This window comes from Lottia gigantea, assembly GCF_000327385.1.
Source record: "Lottia gigantea unplaced genomic scaffold LOTGIsca_50, whole genome shotgun sequence".
Taxonomy (NCBI): Eukaryota; Metazoa; Mollusca; class Gastropoda; family Lottiidae; genus Lottia; species Lottia gigantea.
In genome coordinates this window covers 310971-333425 of record NW_008709716.1, presented here as the reverse complement: position 1 = coordinate 333425, position 22455 = coordinate 310971, and the positions used below count along the sequence as shown (strand labels likewise).

Below are 22455 nucleotides of genomic sequence, written 5' to 3'. Positions count from 1 at the left end.
TAAGACAACAAATATCCATTTAAGATTAGTCTTCAACATTAAAACACGATGACTTCTATTACTATCATGTCTGGATAAATCGTGACCAAAAAGATCGAAGCGACCTCTAGTGGCTCTAGTTAGAAACCGGAAGTACAATTTCCAAGAAATTAATAATCAAAATAACTTTTGGCGTACTATTTCTGTTCTAAATTTGGGATTTCTCATGCAACGCATCTAAATGTCGGCGTCGGACAAGCCAGGTTTTTATAGGATCGAACTGAATAAAACTGTATGGGACGTGCCGCAACATTATCAACTTCTAAATCCCATTGGATTAGGAGCTTACGGTCAGGTTTGGTATGTTTACATTTTGATTTACTTGATGTACATTGCCTTAGCCTTGCCCAATATCCTTTTAGCCAATGCCCACATTTTACCTTGAATCCAACGTATGCGTATCTCAGATGAAATATATACGAAATTTTGAATTTATTCTGATTAACCTTGCTACTGTTTGCTGTTTAGGTATGCCTAATATAATTTTCATTTTCTGCTTAAGATCTAAACACAGTACAGTGCTGTAACCTATTTTCATGCATATAAGGATTCAAGACTGAATTTCGACAAAGTTAAAAAAACGGAAACAATTTTTTTTAGATGTCTTAGATGTTTCCTCTGATATTCTACAAAATAATTCAAATTGGTTTGTTTCGATTTTCTTTATGAATCTCTCACTTTAACCATATTTCATGAGCAACCAACTCGACAACGGCGACAGAATGCGTCACCTATTTTCGTGTACAATGTTTGATCTATAAATAAGTCGAGAAAAACACATTGTATGGATACCGGTTGGAATAATTAACTTCTCTTAGTATTTATATTTAATATCGTGAAAATTCCTTGAAAGAACCACGATTTAAAAAAAAAAATATTGACAGACAAAATAAGATACGTAGCGTGATTTATTACTAAAAGTCACTGGAACAACATAAGAATATGGTCCACTTTGTGTTCCATAGAAATTTTCTGCTCACACGGAATCCGCTAGTCGATCACGTGACTTCATTCGTTGGAATATATTCTAGCAGACGACACTTGGAATTGCGATTACAGCTAGGGATTATAAGGAAATTCGACCGATAAAAAATGGTGACATTTGGTAATAACTGAAATCCACCATTTTGTATTTGTCAAAGTATACATTAATACATTTTACCTTGCTTGAAACTACTGGATTCATTCTACTAACTGATATTGGAGAGATAACCCATATTTATCAAAACAAGCAAATGTGGAGGTCACGCGAGGTCACACATGTAAATTATTAATCCTCTCTGGAAATCCATGAAAAATAGGTTAGTTAGCACGAGATTAGGTTCTTGACTGTATGTTTTCTTCAAGTATGTTTTATCAAGATTTATCAAACTGAGCAGAACTGAGGGTTGTTAAAAAAATAACAAGAAAATGAAGTCTATCTGTTGCATGTTTTTATTTAATTAGGTTTCATTCTGAATTTCTATCAGCAAAGCATATGTGTATTCATAGTTTACTCCTTTAAATAGCAAAACCTTTGTACCGGTACTTAGTTTTAGAGTTTGGTATTAGTTTTATAGATTGGTCTTAGTGTTTTAGTTGGGCCTTAGTTTTATAGATTGGTCAGATGATATGTTTGTATAACAGTAGGTTATCAGACAGTTCTATTCTCAACATTTGAATATCCACTCAATCAGAATATTTCTAGCATATTCAGACAATGCACATTTCCAGATTGAATTGTCTTTCCAACTATGCATCAAACTCAAATGCTTTATAATGTTATAGTGGGTTTAGGATGATGTTTTAAACCAAATTTTCTTTTCAGTTCTGCTGTAAATCAGCTGTGTGATGAAAAAGTTGCTATCAAAAAATTAGCTAGACCCTTTTTAAGTGATATACATGCTAAGAGAACATACAGAGAACTATGTATGTTGAAACATATGGATCATGAAAATGTGAGTTGTTTGGTTATAAGATGGTAAAAGGAATGATGTCAGTCCAGTATATATTGTAGAAATCATGACAAGAATAAATGAACTACCAGTATAGATTGTGATTTATAAACGATTGTTTTCTCAACACTTCTTTTAACCTACTTCTAAGCTAATAATATGTTTTGTATTGCAGATTATTAATTTGCTAGATGCTTTCACACCTCAGACTTCATTCGAGACATTTCAAGATGTGTAAGTTTCAGTAAATTATGATTACACAAAAAGTCAGACTTTGTGATATTTTTCAATATTGCCATACTATCATTCACTTTTAAATTTCTATGTTCTATTTTACATATTGGCCACATGAACAATTCTAAGTCAAAAGTGATTTAATGTGCACATTACCAAAATCAATGCTGACTGATTAAAGGATGAGTTGTAACTTATTTATTTATTTGAACCTATATAGAAGTTGAAAGTGATTGGCGATACCATAATCTATAGCTAGACTATAGGAATATGATTCATAATCACATACATTTCACAATATTCATATATCAAAACTTATGCAATTTTTTTTTTTTCATTCAGGTACATGGTAACACCATTGATGGGAGCTGATTTGAATAATATACTCAAAACACAAAGGTTGAGTGATGATCATGTACAGTTTTTAGTTTATCAAATTTTACGTGGCTTAAAGGTAACCGTTTCTTTCTTTCTTTCATTTAAACTGGTACTAGATATATACATGTATTATCTAATTCCAGAATTAGGTCAAACTTCATTTGATCTTTATTGTCATTATGTCACCTTATAACTTGTTAAAAATGTCATTTATAAACATCAAAGTTTCATTTGTACATTTCAGTACATTCATTCAGCTGGAATCATCCACAGAGTAAGTTTGCTTTGAATTTGTTTTTATGATATTTATGAATTTCATGTGATCTATAAGATTCATCCTCTTATTAAAAGTTAAAAATTACAATTTTCTAAGTGACAATTTGAGTAACACTGTTGAATTCACAAGCTTTATGCTATTTCTGTTATAGGATCTTAAACCAGGTAACTTGGCAGTTAATGAAGATTGTGAATTAAAGGTAAGATTTTGTAAGTTAGTGTGATATATATTATTGAATCCTACACATTTCTAGGATGCCTTGCCATGTTGGGATATTCAGATTTGTTCAACGTAAAATGAGATAGATGTGAGATAGAAAGTAGTTATTGTATGTTTATTGAATTGTTGAAATCTTAAGATATTATGATTCTATGCTTGAATTAACAAAATTGCCTCGGTAAGCTTTTCTTTTTTTTTTTAGATTTTAGATTTTGGTTTAGCTAGACACACTGAAGATACCATGACAGGGTATGTAGCTACAAGATGGTATAGAGCTCCAGAGATTATGTTAAATTGGATGAACTATGATCAAACTGGTTAGTATCAGTTACATTTACTTTTTTATTCTAGAGCCTAGCAAATTATTGAGCGCTGAATGATCTAACTACATGAATTGAATTGACTTGCTCTAGAATTTTTGTTTTTCATACATCTTTTAAAATAATATCATGTGAGGTCAAATCATAGTATGATTAACACTATTATAGTGTTCTGATAATTGTTGTATAGTAAATGTTTTAAATGTTACAGTTGATATATGGTCTGTTGGATGTATAATGGCTGAAATGTTAACTGGAAAACCACTTTTTCCTGGAACAGATCGTATCCTTTTACTTTAGTCAAGACTTTAATAGGGAACTGATACATTGAAACTAGTTTATAAATATTTGTACGGACTTCGACCTTTTACTATCAGTATAATCAAATGTTTTTATGTTAATATCTCAGGTACGAACCGATAGTAGTATGAACCAATAAGTTCATAAAGATAGACTAGAGTTGTCTCACTTGTGATTTGCCTGTTTAATAGTAAGGACATTTTGAATCAAGTCTGTTTCCTTAATATTGTGCATCAGATATTGATCAACTAACTCGTATATTATGTTTAGTTGGTACACCAGATGATCAATTGATGGAAGATATACAAAGTCCTGATGTAAGTATGAGACAAACTAATGGTGTGTCTAGCATTTTATTCAAAAATCTCATTTCACCATCCAATTGGAAAATTTTACCCAGATTTCTTTATTTTTATTTGAATTTGAAAAGATTAAGATGTATTTCAGGCTAGATCCTTTATCAAATCCTTGCCAAAGTGGAAGAAGAAAGATTTTCGTGAAGTATTTATTGGGGCAAATCCTCACGGTAATGATTATACATGATTGATTTATTGTTATAATAATAAGTTGATTTAGTTCAAAAAAAAAGAATTTCCCTCTATGAGAACATAAGAGATTCTGTTACTTTGGATTATGATCAATGAACATTCAAACTGTTATGTCTAGACTGCATCTCATCCTGCTGAAACCTGTTCCACATACAAAATCCTTATGAAAATTTCCAAAAAAAAGTACATGAACAAATTAAGCAACTCACTGAATAGAAGTTTCACATCACAAAGATTATCAGGATTATTAGAATCTATGATAGACAATAATCACAATTCTATCTTTGAACATATCTGAAGTACTGTAAATCATGTTCTTATTACTTTGTTTCATAATGTTTTCAGCAATAAGTCTTTTAGAAAAAATGTTACAATTAGATGTTAAAAGACGTATTAATACAGTAGAGGCCTTAGCTCACCCGTATTTGAAACAGTACGCTGACCCAACTGATGAACCTACCTCAGAACCTTACGATCAGTCTTTTGAGGAAATGAAGTTATCTGTACCTGAATGGCGAAGTAAGTCAAATTTTTTACCTTTTCTCCAATGAAGAAATTAAACTTTCTACGGTATCCTATACTGCCCATGAGATATGCTCTTTAGTTAGTTTAGTTAAAAAAGTCATTATTAGCCTTAAATAACTAGTGCACTGTATATTGTGCTGTTATTCCGAGAGCCAGCTGATGTTGACTGACCCCTACTCCCTACTTTTCAAACAGCCTACTTGAAAGTTATGCAAGATATCACGGTAATGAATGGCCATTTTTTTTACTGGATCCATGTCAGTATTGTCACATGATCGTGTGATTCTGGTAAATATTAGAGTTTGGTCGTTCATGACTTCAAGTTAGTTTTTGTAAACCAAAGTAAATGAAGACCAAAATTTAGTAAGATACAGATCCAAAATGACTATAAAATGTATAATTACAATAGCTACAACAGTTAGTTTTTTAAGTATCAGAATTATCTCCCAAAATTTCTAGATTTAAGGACTATATTTAGGTCGCAATATTACTATCACTTGACAAATCACTACTAATACCAGAAGTAAAGAGTCTCGCCCAAGAAGACACTACTGAGTCTGCTTCAACTTTAAGGAAACTTCTGAAAATTGCTGAATGCCTACTTTTGTGACAACTTGGGATTTGTCAGTTTAGAAAGTACACATTATAATTTTCTTTCAGAATTGGTATATGATAAAATAAATGAGTTTGTACCAAGAAAGCAGACATAGAAATGATATAAGATAAGAGAAGCATAATAGAAGAATTTTAACCTGGATACATAATACAACCTATTTAAGTTTCATTTGATAAGATCTTGAGAACACATTTCTGGATATATGTATCAAAATTAATTTCCAAATAGGCACTAACAGTTCGAACTGCATGTTGCTGAATTCCAACCATGAGTTGCAAATTGAATGTTGATAATTAGTTTTGAAGCATGAATCCTGTTGTATAGTATTTTTGTAACTATTTGTAAAAAATTAATACAAAAAAACATACCATATTGATATGAGAATAGTAAATTGAGAAAACAGTAAGGTTTTGATTGAACTCTTTACACTTTGTGTTGTTCTAAGTATTGTTCAGTAATTATGTATGAACATTTTATCATCAAGCCTCATTTCTCTACGAATTGTTTTTTTTTTTATAAAACTGTAGATGGATCTCCTGGTTCTTGGTGACAAAAATGAAACTTTATTATTTTGGCTAGAACTGATATGTTTTCAATGCAGCTATTGTTGAATAATGTAAAATTATAGCAAATGAGACACGTTTTGTTATTTTTAAGGAATTGTCATTAATTTCAGATAATTCTTCATCAGATTATGCATGCACCACAAGAATTATTAAGTTTGACCATTCAGAGTGAAATGATACTGAATGAACTTTCTATTGTTGATATGTGTATATGCACTGTTTATAATAAGCTGGGAAAACCACATGTATTTTAAAATGTATGTAAATACCCTAAATTGAGGTGTGTAAGCCTATTGCTCAATGATAGTAATGAATAACTCTATATGATTTCTTTTGTTCACATTTTTATGTACAATTGAAGATATTTAATTTGCAATAGAAAATATTATTATTGTTAGAAATCACACAATACTGGTGATTAAATTAGGTATAATTCAATGCAGTTGATAAAGATAAATGGTTACTTTTTTGTCAAACACAAAGTGGTATTAAGTAACTAGTTATGCATGTAATTATATTCAGATTAAACATCACACACTATATTGGATATATTAGAAAGGAATGAAATTATATGATTTTTAAAATGTAACAACTATGTGAAGATCAAGAAAAAAATCAAAGCAGTATGGCTTGAATTGTAGCAATCATATGAGAGAAATTACACCATTTCAAGCTGCTGTTTGATAAAGCTGATCTAGTACATTATTCTTTGTATTTTGTATATTACTACTGATTTGAAAGGGGGCAGGCCTCATTGTTTAATTATATATAGATTTTTATGATGTGACATATAATACTGTTAAAGATTTGTTATAGTAGGTTAAAATATATTACAAGTTCTTGTTCATATGATATTTGGAACAATTATCAGTAATATTATTACCGCTATTTTATTTTTAAAAATGTAAACCTGACTAGTGATGTCAGCACTTAAAATATTTCAAAGCATAGTATACAATAAAAGTTGGCATTTACATCAATGTTAAGTCTATTGATTGCAATTTTTGTTTTCATGCAATATTGGGTTAAAGATGTATATAAAACTAATGTTCATGTATTTATTCCAAATTTGATATACCTTATAGATTTATTTTTGATCTCAGATTTTGACAATACTTTAGTAATATAGATAATAGATTATTAGTAAGAAACCACTAAAACACTGCACTGGATGTATGTCAACCTACTCTTAAATGTGTTTCAGTAGATTGGCTGTAATTTCTCCATATGTATGTTATAGCTAAGAACCAAGAAACGATCATCAACCTAATGGAATTGGATGCAAGTTCAAGTTCCAAATTGTGATTTGCTGCATACAGAATTTTCTAATGTAATCTAAAACTTAATGTATGAAGGTGTATTCAGTTCAGAGATATTCTAAACTCCAGGCCATTAGCATTCATAAAGAAAATCCAGTTGCTCACAGTTTCTGTTTAGGTCGACATACAGTCTCTGTTATTTCATTAAGATTTTAGACATCATATAAATCTTTTTTCTAAGATTCACACTGTATTGTATAATAGTCTTGGCTGTTTTCTCTGGAAAGAAGTACAAGCATCTAAATCCTTAGAATGCCGTTGTAGCAATGTTAATGATCGTTTTGAGTACATGTATATGATTGACTTCTTTGTTTAAATTGTGTGACAACTATAAAGTGATCATTTCTCACTATGCTGAATTTTTGTAATTAAAGGATAATTGCATACTTGATTGAAACTCAAAGCTTTGTTCCTAATTATTGTCATAACCACAGCTTGATTGAATAGAAATAAATGTTCAAAATAAATTTTAAACTTATCATCTCTGTTCAATGCTGACAAATTAAGCATGAAATTTAATTTCCTGACATGTGGATGTTCAATAATCTTAATCTTAATCTTGTACGAGTCTGATATGCATGAAGTTATTGCCCTTCACTAAGCTGTGTGAGTCCACAACTTTTTGAGTTAGTTAGTTAATAATTTCATCATGTTACTTCTCGATTTCAAAGGCAGACATTGTAAATAGGTTTTCATAAATAGTTAATCATATATATTATTTTATACTGATATAGTTATCATTAGAATACATTTTGTTATATATAGTATATGTTTAATATACCTTTCTACCTTGTTCAATAATTACCTACTGGTACAATTAAATATACTGAACATGCTAAGAACTTGATATAGAAATTATTCAGCCCAGCAAGTTATGATGGCAATAAATCTAACACTCTAAATTCCATAATTATTTTGAAACAACTCAGTATTGTGGACAAAACCTTCAGAGCTCAACCTAGTCACTTGTCTGTCAATGGCTGTTGCGTATGCCTAATGGTTTGCCAAACAATGTCAAAATCAGACCCAGTTTTTATACGCCCACATGTAATGGGGGGGGGGGGGGCGTATATTGTTGTCACCCTGTCCGTCCGTCCACAATTGCTCGTAAACACTCTACAAGGCACATTTCTTGATTGATTTCGACGAAACTTGGTGGGATAAAGCCTATCGAAAATCAGAAAAATTGAAAAATATTTAGTATGAATTATTGCCCTTGTCTTTGAAAATGCTTAAATTTTTAGCTTGTAACCATTCCAGAAGGCTCAAATCTTGACGGATTTAGATGAAACTTCGTATGGGTAATCACCAAAGGATGAACCCTACTGAAAATCAGAATAATCGGAATATAATTAATATGAGTTATTGCCCTTGTTCTTGAAAACGCGTTTTTTAGCTTGTAAACGCTCTAGAAGTTTTAATTATTGACAGATTTTGACGAAACTTGGTGTAAGTGTATGTAATCACCCAAAGATGAACCCTAACGAAAATCAGAAAAATTGAAAAATATTATTGCCCCTGTTCTTAAAAACATTTTTATCTTCAGTTTCAATCTGATGGTGAACATTTTTATCTTCAGTTTCAATCTAATGTTGAACATGTTTATCTCCAGTTTCTATCTGATGGTGAACATGTTTATCTCCAGTTTCTATCTGATGGTGAACATGTTTATCTTCAGTTTCAATCTGATGGTGAACATGTTTATCTTCAGTTTCAATCTGATGTTGAACATGTTTATCTCCAGTTTCTATCTGATGGTGAACATGTTTATCTCCAGTTTCTATCTGATGGTGAACATGTTTATCTTCAGTTTCAATCTGATGGTGAACATGTTTATCTTCAGTTTCAATCTGATGTTGAACATGTTTATCTCCAGTTTCAATCTGATGTTGAACATGTTTATCTCCAGTTTCTATCTGATGGTGAACATGTTTATCTCCAGTTTCTATCTGATGGTGAACATGTTTATCTCCAGTTTCTATCTGATGGTGAACATGTTTATCTCCAGTTTCTATCTGATGGTGAACATTTTTATCTTCAGTTTCTATCTGATAGTGAACATGTTTATCTCCTGTTTAAATCTGATGGTGAATATGTTGATCTCCAGTTTCAAAGTTTCAAACTTATGGTTCTCATGCTGATCCCCAGTTTCAATCTGATGGTGAACATTCGATTTTCAGATTTAATCTGATGGGGTATATGTTGATTTCAAAAGAGTGAATATTGCATGGACTCGGTTGATCAAGGTCAATTAAGATTATTGTTCTACAGCCTTGCCAAAATTACCTCTTCAAGGATAACATTATAACAATAAAGTCTAAATCTTTATTGATTTCAAAAATATAACATATAAAATATTACTTTGTACTTGTGTTAATGTTCCGAATAGGTTTGGAATGCGGCATCCAAGAATTGACTGCTTGGAACTTTCTTTGAGCTCTGTATATTTTAGAATTGTTATATGGACTTGAGAGTTGATCGTGATGTGATCTGACATCAATGGAGCCCCTTCTTTTATTTCTGAGGTCAATAGAATTGCTTCTTATCTGAAAAGAACCATAGAACTACCAACTTTTCAAAAAAGAAAAAGATATCTAATTATCCATAAGAAAAATCTACATCCGAAGAGTTTCTTTTGCTATGTTCAGAATACATGTAGTTTGAAATAATAATAATAAAAAAATTACCTCATCGTCAATGTGATGATGAAATCTTGTTACGGCGCCATTTGATTCCGTTTTGGCGGGTTCTTCCTTTGTAAAAGTGTCCTGAAATATAATATAGCTTAAGAAACAATATGGGAGATGATGAACTCCTTCCTAGCAAAGTTAAGATAAGTTTGCTTGAAGCATTTTATCTACAAATTAACTTTACATTTCGGATTAATTTATCATTTACAAAACAAATAGGAGGGTTTGTAGAACATCTGTTAAATAATATGATGTATACTTACCTGAAGCGTTGGCAACATACTTTTAGAAGGAAGGACATAGCGTCCGTTTTCTAGATCCACCAATGAATTGCCTGAGTCAAAATATGTGTGCTCCACGTTACCGCGATAGACTCTTAAATCCCCTTCAGAAATTCTCCTTCTGTTTCTATCATCACAACAACAGGATTGTCTTCTATCTGGATAGACACGACCTCTGCATATAGGTGCCCCGCATCTGGAGCAAGAGAATGGTTATTATATGCGGGAAACATTAAAGACCTCTAAACGGTTGATGAAGCTTACCAGCTGATAAACCCGATTTCACATAATCTTGGCACTTTTCATTGAAATCATATATTTGATCGTCCATCAATTAACCAATCAGAATTTATTTTTGTAAACGAAAAAAAATCTTCAACCTATTGCCCTATCGATTGAAATATTCGTCATACGAGACAGTATATAAATATCTTTGGCTTAATCCAACATGTTTCAAAATTTGATAAATTTCAACTTACCCACACCAATAACATATTAAGAGCAGTAATCCAATAAGTGCTATTAATCCAAGTAATCCACCAATAACAGCCACTATGAATTGTATATCAGAACTTTTTATTGGTTCTGCAAAAAGAAAATGTTAGTTTTGATGTCGTACAATTTTGCCATAGAATACAGATATAACTATGTTATTGTTGCCAAAAGAAATTTATTCTTTAGAAACTTTTCTTCAGATAAACATCGTTTCGATCTGAAGTATGCAATTAGGTCTGTCTTCTATGCGTACAGTATGTTGAATGAATTACAAAAACATTAATGTATTTTTTCGCCGTGCGCGTCTATAGTTCTTCTAAAATAATTCCACAAAACGTTTACCTTTAGTTTCGGGGATGTTGATGGTATTGTCTATTCTTGGGTTTAGGTCTAATGGTGAACAAGCGGGTGGACTGCCGAACCATCTACCATTAGTAACATCACAATCCAGTCTGGAGGCGCCTGTCATCTGGAATCCGCTATTACAGGTGTAGATGACATCAAAACCAGAAAAGGTATATAGAGCATTGCTGACTGGTGGCGGTTTGAAACAGGCAATCAGTAAAGTTGTAATGATGGTAGTTGTGGTTGCCAAGGTAGTAGTTGTTATAGGTTCTGTTATTATTGTAGTAGGTTCTGTTGTAATTGCTGTAGTCTCTGTTGTAACTGTAACTGGGTCGATTGTAAAATTGTTATAGTCTGTCACTTCATCTGTTGTCATCTTGGTAATCATAGTAATGTTTGGTATCATTGTGTAGTTGTAAGCAAACTCGGTTGTAAAATTCGACAGGTTGACCATGCCTATATCTGTGACATTAGACATGGTTTTGAGTTAAACAGATGTAACTGTAAAAAATGAGAATCTTGATAAGATTGGCGCAGTAAAATACTTCATATTCTGAAACATTTAGCCATGAATTTTCTTTAAAAGTCAATCGTCGGTTCGGTGAGACTGACAGATAATGTTATATATAACATAGGAACCCATGGAATCACAACTGTCGACACGAACGTTATTTTCTTTGAAGTGTGTCCTTTCAAATGACATATGGGCCATTCTGTAATCTCTTATCAAAATTTGTAAAATTGTCCCCCAGACTACTATATGTCGTTGATATCAAAACCGAATGAATATGCTACGATTATGTAATCTTCACAATGACAGGCTATTATGAACTTCGTCTTATACCTTGACTGCAATAGTCACATTTCTTGTGTCACAGAAGATTGAAAATCCAACGATTTGATTGTATTGTACACTAGCGAATAAAGCCAATCAGAGGCTTTGGCAGGAATCTGTAACCAATAAGCCATATTGATGGTTTAAAACCTTTCTGTTGAGGGCTCTGGTCGGCTTTATTTCCGAGTATACAATCCAATCAAATCTATTTATTACGTGATACAAGAAAGGTGGCTATTTCAGTTAAGGTATAACACGAAGTTCGTAATAGCTTGACATTGTGAAGATGCAATTATGTACAAATGATAAATGTCATATTCGTGACAATGAACTTGAAGGCTCTGTTTTAAGTGTTTGCATGGTTCCACTTTAAATTATTAGTCTTACCTTAAGAAATCCAGCAGCTCGGGAATATCCATCAATCAGTGTTTGATTCTGTAGTCTGTATTACGTTGTGATATTAAATTATTCTGATCAAGTTTCCAGATCATGGGTTTATTTTCAAGTTTATGGGTAAATTATTGTTCGGGGATAGAGAAAGACAAAACTCGTTTGCATCGATTATTTCATTAAAACCTCTTTCTATCACATTTGATTATCTAAGTAGAGTTTTAATGGCAGGTTCCTATTGATCATTAATTTGTTCCTAAAAACATTAAGTCGGACTCAAATATACCTGTTGCTAAAATAAACTTATAGGCAAGACTCTTTATTCCATTAGTGACACAAACCGTGTTGATCAGGATAACAAAAGCATGGGAAGTCTAAATTGTAAATCTGACTATATTACTATTTTAGACAACGCTAGTTCGGATTTTACAACCGAAAAAAGATAGCTGCAATTACCGAATTGACTCGAAATTTAAAGCAATCGTATACTATCCCTGATATTTATAGCACTGTGACTTAAATTAATCTCTTATTCTCTATATATCGGTTGAAATAGAATCACATTTAGGCTGGGCTTATAGGCATTTTTTGTGATTTTTTTTATTATTTTTTTTTTAATCTCTTATTCTTGACTAAAATATAATGGTGCGATATCTGTACGACATGCATAACACTCCGAATTCGGCTGCAAGAAGTCGCCAAGCAATGTACTGTATATGTATGACTCTTTACAGCCGACGAACTACCGAATATACTGTTAGTTACTGTTTTGATGTACAAGTAAACATATATTTTTTCATTACAATAGAACAGAAGATTTAAAAACAAAATTAAAAATGTATTATGGAATAGATAATGGTTCTCAATTTGTCAGTTGACACATATTAGTTTTCAATTTTGTCAAAGAATAAAGCTTGAATTTTATTATTGTTGTCAAAAGAAATTGATGAGAAGTAGAGTTCCTTCCCTTGCATTAGGGATTCTAGTTCAGACTTTTTTCGTGTTTCACTTTTTTTTCAACAGAAAGATCTTTTTATTTACTATGAATATTTAATGTTTCCATCAAAAAGGATTTATGACGTACCAGATACTCGATGTTTATACATGGAATTATAACTCGGTTAATTTATGAGTAGAGGGTGGAGCCTAAAATCGTATAACTTGCTGCACAAAATACTGATTTCCTTGAATGAAATTATGGTCATAAATAGTTGAAAATAAATAATTATATAATTAACTATAATCTACAGATAATGATTAAAGGAATATTTGTTATTTAGAAAAATTAAATCGTGGTCTTAACAACTGAATGGTTTATATGGAAACCAGTCATGTGGGTTTGTTTACAATGAACAGCTGACCAGTGTTATGAATACATTTATGGCTGTCAATCAACCTTTGACCTTCGACCTTAGACATATACAAATTGGTGTTTCCAGAACTTTTCCGATGAAAATAAGAAATATCTCAAATTGCCCCAACTTTGAAATGCGATTTAGAGGATTTGGATTAGAGTGAGATTAATTTTTAGAGAAATAATTTGTTGGCGTTTATTGAAAGGGCGTGGTTTATTATTGTCACGTGACTCTACGTCATTTATACAGATTGCCTCCGCCATAGCTGTTGTTTTGGAAGTCATATCTGTGAATATTTTCTATCTTTATCCAGCAAAATGTCGTCACCAAGTCCTGGTAAACGGCGTACGGACACTGATATATTGAAACTGTATCCTTTACTATTTAAGGCTGGATATTCTCCAAGGTTAGCAGCCAGTGGACATCCAAATGATGGCATATTTGGTCATAATTTTGTCTGCTGGCCAGTTTTTTTTTTTTTATCAACAATTGATTTTCGTCATAAATTTTTTTAAAGATTATTTGGATTGTAATATGTCATTGCTAATACGATGATTCGTATATATCTTAAGTATGCCTATAATTTTTAGAAGGCTACCAAGTTGATGAATTATGCAGTTGTGTAGATTATTGGTGGCAGGCTGTTAACTTCACTGAAACCTGTCAGTGTGGAAACAAATAGGTAAACAGGTCACTGTTAAATTATGAAAAGGTCATGATAGAAGGAAAACAACTGTATTTAATGGTTGTTCCTTTCATAAGATTTGGCTAGAATAAATCTAAAACAAAATACTGACAAATATTTATCATTAATATTGATGTCTACAAGCAACAAATTCAACGTAACATTCATTACATTAACACACATTGACATCAGCCATCAAGTTAAAAATAGACCTGACCCAACAAAACAATAAACTTTCACTTATTAAGAAAGAAATGACATCAAAGTTATAGAAATGAACTATATGTTTTTTCTTTAAAAAAATTAAATTCACTGACATGACAATGAGTTTTCTTTTTAAGTCAACACAACAAAATGTTACATTTCAATAGATCTACTTATTTCCCTTGGTAATGTTAGTGTTATGAAGACGCAGGTCACATATGGTCAAATATAATAAGCATGAAATGTGGCAAACTATATTGACTATAAACAGATATGTTTTTGTCTTAATGAAAACACCACTTTGAATAGATCATAATTATCCAACAAATTAAACATGTCTGTGCTCATGTGATACCTCTCTAAATTAGACCTGTGAGCAGTCGAAAATCTGTGGCTAAGCCTTCAGCTATTACTGCCACAAGCTGTAGTCGGTCTTGACATATTACCTGTAAACATGATTAACTTAAACTATGGCAGTGTAATGCAGAATTTTCCAGTAATCTGTGAAATTGACCCAGGATATTTAAAGAAGCCCAAATTATCATTATAATGTTTTAACAAACACACTCTTTATTTGGAAGCAAGGTTTCTTACAATAATTGATAACAATGAAATGATGGTCCACTTATTTATTCTGATTTAATTTCAAGGTGCAGAATTGTGCTTTTCATGCTTGATGTTTTTTGTATGTCCTTAGCATAATTTCTATACATTGAGTAACTATTTTAAACATCAAATTGGAGAATTCTTGTATTAAATAATACAAGAGTATTTTGAAAGTTATGGGCCTGCAAATCTTTATTTTCGAAGGTGTGTTCTGGTATGTTAAATTATTGCTGATTGTTGGTCCAATCAGAATCCATGTCTAATTATCTAAGGGAGTCGCGGTGGTTCGCTAACCTGAAAGTCCAGGGTTCAATCCCGACATAGGTTGAGATAATACCCTCAGATTTTTCAACCTGGTTTGCCCCTGTCAGTGACGCAGGTAAGAGGGGCTGACATGGTTTAAGCGTCCAGTCGTTCGAATGGGAAATAAACCCAGGCCCCGTTTGATACAGGCTGTGTACGTTCAAGATCTCTCGACAGTTGGAAATCGAAAAAGATCACACAAATGCTGCTGTCCTGGCAAAATTTCCCTCATTGTACCCTGCATGGCGTTTCCGTCTTCATTAGCTCACATGGTGCAGAAAAGTAGGGCGTGAAACTCCATTCATTCATTTCATTTTCTCATAATGTAATATCTGCTAGCACAGTAAAAAATAATGGGATTCATAATACTTATGTAACTGGTTAAGACTTTTTTGTATCCATTTGTCACTTAACTCTTGGATATTTTAAGTTGAAACTTTCACAATAGGTAAGGGACATCTTTCTCTGGCCTACATGCTGGCATGTTATTCACTCTTCATACCACAAAAATTGATTAGAAAGAACAGAATACCAATTATACATTATAAATGTAGACCAAATAAGTAGAAGATTGGCTTCAGGTGTTTTGGAGTAGTGACCTGATTTGCTATCAACACCCATTACAAAATGTAGTGTATAGGCTCTTATTTTAATACATTGACAATCACAATCACCAGCAGAGACAACAGGCAATTGGTATTGAGGTTTATACAATACTAACTACAATGATACTTGTAAATGATGGTCAACTTTGAAGAAAGTGAAAATGAGAATACTTTTGATCTTGGACAGAGAGAATGATCATGTAAGTTATGGATATAAACAAAATAGGGTATAAGCTTACAGGTAAAAAAAAAACCTTAACAAATGCTTTAGTATTGAAAGTAGACATGAAGTTACCATATTAAGTGGTTTGAATGAATTCTCGGTGAAATTTTATGGCCCGGTTGGAAGTAAGTATAACTAAATCTGATAAAGTATTTTATAACTGAATCCCATAAACTCAATTAAATGTGAAAAATAAAGTTCTGGTGGTCTAAATCAGTCAACAATTAGTAGGTCTAGTCTGGCATTTCTGAAGGTTGCAATACTGTTCAGACTAGTGTAAGTCTGAGACTTAATTTTCTTGTCTTTTGCTTATAAAAAACCAAAAAGTCAAGTGATATTAATAGCATATATGTCTCAGACATAATATATTGAAAGCATAATTTGTGTAGGATATTATGTCTCAGTAAGGTGGTGTTGAAAAAAGGCATAATATTTTCAAAGTGAAATTTAAGACCACATTAAGACAGACAGGGTTTGATATATAGGTTAAATTTGCTAAGCCCTAATATGAAGTTCTTTTTTGCTTACAGCTCCATATGAAGGTGGTGTATGGAAAGTTAGAGTGGATTTACCAGAAAAATACCCTTTTAAATCTCCATCAATAGGTAGTGTATATATTTTGACATGTTAAGATTTGTTTCTATCTTAAGATCAATAATCTGCAGACACTTGAAGCCTCTACTTTAAGTCTAATCTTCTTACTTCATTGATTTTTCAATTCTGTCTTTTTACTTTCATATAATCCCATTTTCAATCAAGTTTCTTGTACATTTTGTAACAGAATTGTTAATCATCCAATGATGAACAAACCCTGTCAGCAATCAAAGTCAAAGTATAAAAATATTCATTACTAGAAAGTTACCAAAAAATATTCAAATATATAATTATGTTTTAAACTATTTTTAGGTTTTATGAACAGAATTTACCATCCAAATATAGATGAAGTGTAAGTTTAAGTTTTGTTTGCTCATCATTTCTTTGTTTTGATTATTATAATATTGCAGTTTATCCCAAAATTGTGGATTTAGTTATGCAGGTCTATTTTTTCTCATTTGAATTCAGTATATTTGTTGGAATGAGTCTTTTAATACCTATACGCCCATATACGTCTGTCGGTCAGTCCAGAATTGGATTATGAACACAATAGAGGCTACAGTTTTTATCTGATTTGAAGGAAATTTCGTATGATCATATCATATTCATGATATTTTGGTCAAGTTCGGAGTTGACGATCTTTCGATTAACGGTTTTGAGTTATTTCCCTTGACGTAGGAAAAAACGTGTCTCGTGACAGAGTTCATCTGATTTAAATGAAATTTGGTGTGATCATTTATAATGATGAGATTATGGACAAGTTTGAATTTTTAAGTTATTGCCCATGACTTGGGAAAAAATGCGTCATTATTTGTTTGTAAACACAATAGAGACTACAATTTTCATTGCTAGGCAATCACTTGTTTATTCCTAAGAGCACCAAAAGTGTCCTTTGCTGATATAGTTTTAGCCACAATATGCAGCTTAAAGAGGAAAATATTTATGTGATAGCTATATAGTGGGTAGTGATCAATGATTTATTGGAATAGTTGACAGAGATGCATGAATCAGCTGCTTATTATTATATTATATCAACACAGGTTTTTATCTATCACATCTCTTTATGTGAACATATCTTGTCAGTACCCACATCAGTCTGTTAGCTTTTTCTTGATTTTACACTTTTTTTTTCAATTTTAATAGTACACACAAACAAAGAGTTTGTCAAGAATTAGATGTACATGTAGAAGAAGGAGTATGAGCTTGTGTGTTAACCTCTATGATCCTGAATAGTTGCAATAAGCCCTTTAGTTCTTAACAGATGTTTATGAAACTTTGTAAAAAAAAATTTTTCACCAACTGCATGTCAAAGTAGGCCTAGGGTTTTAGTATAATGAAATTTGAAATTGAGAAAGGCAAAGATATCTTTCTAGAACATAGAAAATTGTTCCCTTAATATAACAACTAAATTGGTAAATTGATTATTAGATAGATGGCTTAGTAAACAAAGTAAGACAACTAGATGTATATTATAGGTGTATTATACAGTATTACACTACATGATATAATATTTGTTTATTATTATTTGTAGGTCTGGTACAGTATGTTTAGATGTTATAAATCAAGCATGGACAGCTTTATATGGTAGGTATAATAATCCATAGGTCATAATATTTAGGAAATGGATTGCATAACTTGATTTAATATGATACAGAAGAGAGTTAAAACATTTTACATTAACTCATTTATAACTACACATACATTATATCTATAGTTGAAGCACAACATTGAGAACTATTCTAAATGAAAATATTTCATTATTATATATTATAAAGCATATATTTATATTTAAGTTATTCGTATTTAAGATTATGATTTCCAAATGCAAACATACAAGTAATTTTATAACTTTATTATTTCAGATTTATTAAATATATTTGAATCGTTTTTACCCCAGTTACTCACCTATCCTAATCCTATAGATCCTTTAAATGGGGATGCGGCAGCCCTATATTTACACAAACCAGAAGAATATAAAAAGAAAGTGAAAGGTTGGTGTCTCTGATATCATATATTGAATATTTTCTAGGGCTGGGCATAGGAATTTATATTGTTAATGATATCGCCTTATTAACAAATACCGAAATATCGCCATATTGTGATATATGGTAATTATCATGATATATCAACACATTTTTGTTCAGATAAGATCATCTACACAATTTTAACAAGTAACTTAATATTTGAAACAGATGTTTTTTTTCTCGGTCAAGTTCGAATTGTTAAAATGTGTTGAAATTAGTTAAAAATAGTTTGTGAGCAGGATTGAAGCTACAGTTTTCAACCGATGAAACTTGGTGTGATCATTGGAATTGATAAGATCTCGGACAAGTTCTAACTTGACGCATTTTCGATGAGTTATTGCCCTTGACTTTGTAAAAACGTGTCAAAATTTGTTCGTGAGCACAATCGAAGCTACAGTTTTCAACCAATTTTGATGAAACTTGGTGTGATCATTGGAATTGATAAGATCTCGGACAAGTTCTAACTTGACGCATTTTCGATGAGTTATTGTCCTTGACTTTGTAAAAACGTGTCAAAATTTGTTCGTGAGCACAATAGAAGCTACAGTTTTCAACCAATTTTGATGAAACTTGGTGTGATCATTGGAATTGATAAGATCTCGGACAAGTTCTAACTTGACGCATTTTCGATGAGTTATTGTCCTTGACTTTGTAAAAACGTGTCAAAATTTGTTCGTGAGCACAATAGAAGCTACAGTTTTCAACCAATTTTGATGAAACTTGGTGTGATCATTGGAATTGATAAGATCTCGGACAAGTTCTCTTTTGAGTTATTGCCATAGACTTTGTAAACGCGCGTCAAGTTTTTTTTTTGCCCTTGATTAGAGCTGTGTGATTTAATTGTTTGTTGTATTTGGGTTATTGATATTGATTTTTAAAAATTTTGTGGAATTTCTTAGCATAAATAACTGGCAGTAAATATATATATCATTGAATTCAAACTAATAAAATTTTTTCAATATGAGAAAATTCGTACTTTAGTCACTAAAGACTGTTTTATCATTTCTGACAACTGCCAGTGGGCGTATGTTATCTTGCCTCGCAAGCTATCTTATGTTATATTTAAAATTTCTAGATCATAATTTTGTTTCAAAAACCAGTAAAAAACAAATTTGAAAAATATCTTGATATATACCCATATCGTGATACATTAATGCTTAATATCGTGATATCAACTTGAACCAATATCACCCAGCCCTAATATTTTCCATGATTTATCAGAACTTGAAAAGTTTGCAATTTGGTCTGATAGTAATATCAGACCCTGTTTTGAACACAATGAATGTAAAAAATGCAAATTATGTCATCTATTGTAAAGAGAGCAATGTCTTTTGAATCAAAATCGTTTGTGACGTCACTAAACACCTGAACAACAGTGAGATAGTGGGCTTGATAGCCTTTCTAAAAATATGTGAGAGTAAACTTCATTTCAAAGTATCATTAAAGAGCTTGATCAATTTCGATTTTAATGATGCAAAATATGATTAGTTTTGAGAATGGAGAAGAAGGCCTTAAAGACTTCAAATTTTGTTGAATCAACCTTTTTCAGAATATGTACAAAAATATGCAACGTCAGCAGCGCTGCGAGAACAAGAAGAATCTTCTAGTGAAAGTTCCATGAGTGATTTCTCTGAAGATGAAGCACAAGATATGGAACTATAATATTTAGTTAATTATTTAAATATTGTTGTATTATCATTGTATATAGAGTATCATATATAATATGTGTAAATCACATTAGGATACGTTTCAATGTGCAGGGCTTTGACCTTAAAGACCTTGCACATACGAGCATATCCCAAACTACCATTCTCATCAAAATATTGCTTTATCAGTTATTGAGTAATGTAACAATATTGCCCGACTATGTGCAATCAGTTGTGTCATGCAATCTTTTTTTTTTGATTTAGAACATTAAATGAACACAACTGTTTTGCTAATGCCATTTAAATGATGACAACCCTTAATCCTCTGAACGCCAAGTGTGAATAAAAATAAAACATCATACTAATATACCCTGAACTTCAAGACTGTTGTAACTTACTAACATAATATGTTGCCATTAGAGCAGCCGCTGGTGTTGAAAGGGTTAGGAATTGTCTATTGAAGACAAAGGGCCGACTGAGGCATGCTGCCAATTTTTATTTTGAGAGAATTGTAGCTTTGGGTAAGTTTATTTTTGATCAACTATCAAGTATATTTTGAATTTCGGCTCATGGAAAAGAAAAAGATTATTGCATTTATACTTGTTACAGGATCAAGGATTTATAACTTGGCCAAATCATATTTTACTTCCTTTTGTTTCATTTACTCATTTTTATTCCTTCTTTTTCTCCCCCAATGTGTCATAAATGGAAGAGATTTAATTTAGACTTAGTTCTGATGATTTGTTTTGGAATTTTACGAAAATATGTTCAAAAAAACAGATGAATAACCATTGACATAACACTTATTATTTCATTCAAACAATGTGATATTAGGACATTAATTCTTACTTGAGAAATTTCCGGGGTATTTTCTTTCAGCGATTTGCTTAAATCAATCTGATGAAAATACAGACCTAAATGTTTGTTTTCTGTGGGGTTAGTCTACCACTCTTGCCGTCCATGATTTGAAAAATTCTTATTAGGATCATGTTAAATGAATATTTGGCCAAATAAGTGTTAAAGTTGTCAAAACCAACACTGCTAAAGTGTGCTGACAATACAAGTCGAAGTTACTTGCAATATCCTACAATTGTACACAAGAATTTGGTAAATCTTTAATTGAACACAACACAAGATTAGTAGAATATCTTATGATCAAGAACATTACAATTTTGTCAGATCATTGATGGCAAGTAGAGTCACTTACAGAAAAGATGAAACAGAGATTGTGGAAATTTATACAAATATTTTTTCTCTTAAGTTTGAAATTAATTAAAACAAATCCTTCCTTTAATTGTTTTGTTATTGTTTTGTTTAATTGAGAATAATTTTATTATAAAGAGAAATGTGATATATGCTAAGATTGTGAATTTGTAATTCAATTTCCAATTAGATAATTGTAAAACCATTACAAAAAAAATATTTCTTCATATACATGTAGTTTTGGCTAAAGGATTCCCCCCCCCCCCCCCCCCCCCCCCCCCCCCCATCCTATCTCATTTTCTTTCTCATAATTTGTTTTTGGCGAACTTATTGTTTTATGAGAATAATAAGTTTGGCTTCATAGATCATTTTTAAAAGAGATATTTTGTTGTCAATGTGTGGTGAATTGTGTTCCTCAATCACATGGCATTTACTGTATATAAAAGGACTGAATGAATTTCTTTATGCTTTTATATTTATACTGTAGAAAGACTCTTACTGACCCAAGCTAATCTAATATCATTCTTCATAGTCAGTAGTTGATAAAAACATCCTCAACTAGAACTCCTGAGATATCTGATATATCAGTATACATTGTCAGACAGTTGATTAATTCTGATACCAGTAAGGTAACCAACTCTAGCCTCATGTGTTTCAAGATACTGTTAGTATTACATAATATCATTATATATTATA

General features: G+C 31.6%; 3 protein-coding genes across 3 annotated transcripts; 2 read left to right on the top strand and 1 right to left on the bottom strand.

The window, feature by feature from the left end:
• The first annotated feature begins 204 nt into the window (after positions 1 to 204).
• LOTGIDRAFT_218948 (hypothetical protein) lies at positions 205 to 6968 on the top strand. The gene is made up of 14 exons (XM_009062206.1): positions 205 to 339; positions 1847 to 1976; positions 2149 to 2207; positions 2550 to 2661; positions 2830 to 2859; positions 3014 to 3061; positions 3284 to 3398; positions 3613 to 3684; positions 3939 to 4018; positions 4149 to 4227; positions 4595 to 4768; positions 5435 to 5949; positions 5970 to 6070; positions 6143 to 6968. The coding sequence occupies exons 1-12, from the start codon at positions 221 to 223 to the stop codon at positions 5482 to 5484; spliced, it is 1068 nt and encodes a 355-aa protein (XP_009060454.1). The 5' UTR covers positions 205 to 220; the 3' UTR covers positions 5485 to 5949; positions 5970 to 6070; positions 6143 to 6968.
• Positions 6969 to 9632: 2664 nt separating this feature from the next.
• Positions 9633 to 11564, bottom strand: LOTGIDRAFT_165191 (hypothetical protein; the record flags this gene model as incomplete). Its single annotated transcript, XM_009062205.1, has 5 exons — positions 9633 to 9821; positions 9963 to 10043; positions 10229 to 10442; positions 10726 to 10831; positions 11084 to 11564. 5 exons carry the CDS (start codon positions 11562 to 11564, stop codon positions 9633 to 9635), a joined length of 1071 nt encoding a protein of 356 aa, XP_009060453.1.
• Positions 11565 to 13936: 2372 nt separating this feature from the next.
• Positions 13937 to 21021, top strand: LOTGIDRAFT_218945 (hypothetical protein). Its single transcript, XM_009062204.1, has 7 exons — positions 13937 to 14036; positions 16341 to 16417; positions 16823 to 16897; positions 17199 to 17238; positions 18418 to 18470; positions 18749 to 18877; positions 20460 to 21021. The coding sequence occupies exons 1-7, from the start codon at positions 13984 to 13986 to the stop codon at positions 20570 to 20572; spliced, it is 540 nt and encodes a 179-aa protein (XP_009060452.1). The 5' UTR covers positions 13937 to 13983; the 3' UTR covers positions 20573 to 21021.
• The last annotated feature ends 1434 nt before the right edge of the window (positions 21022 to 22455 follow it).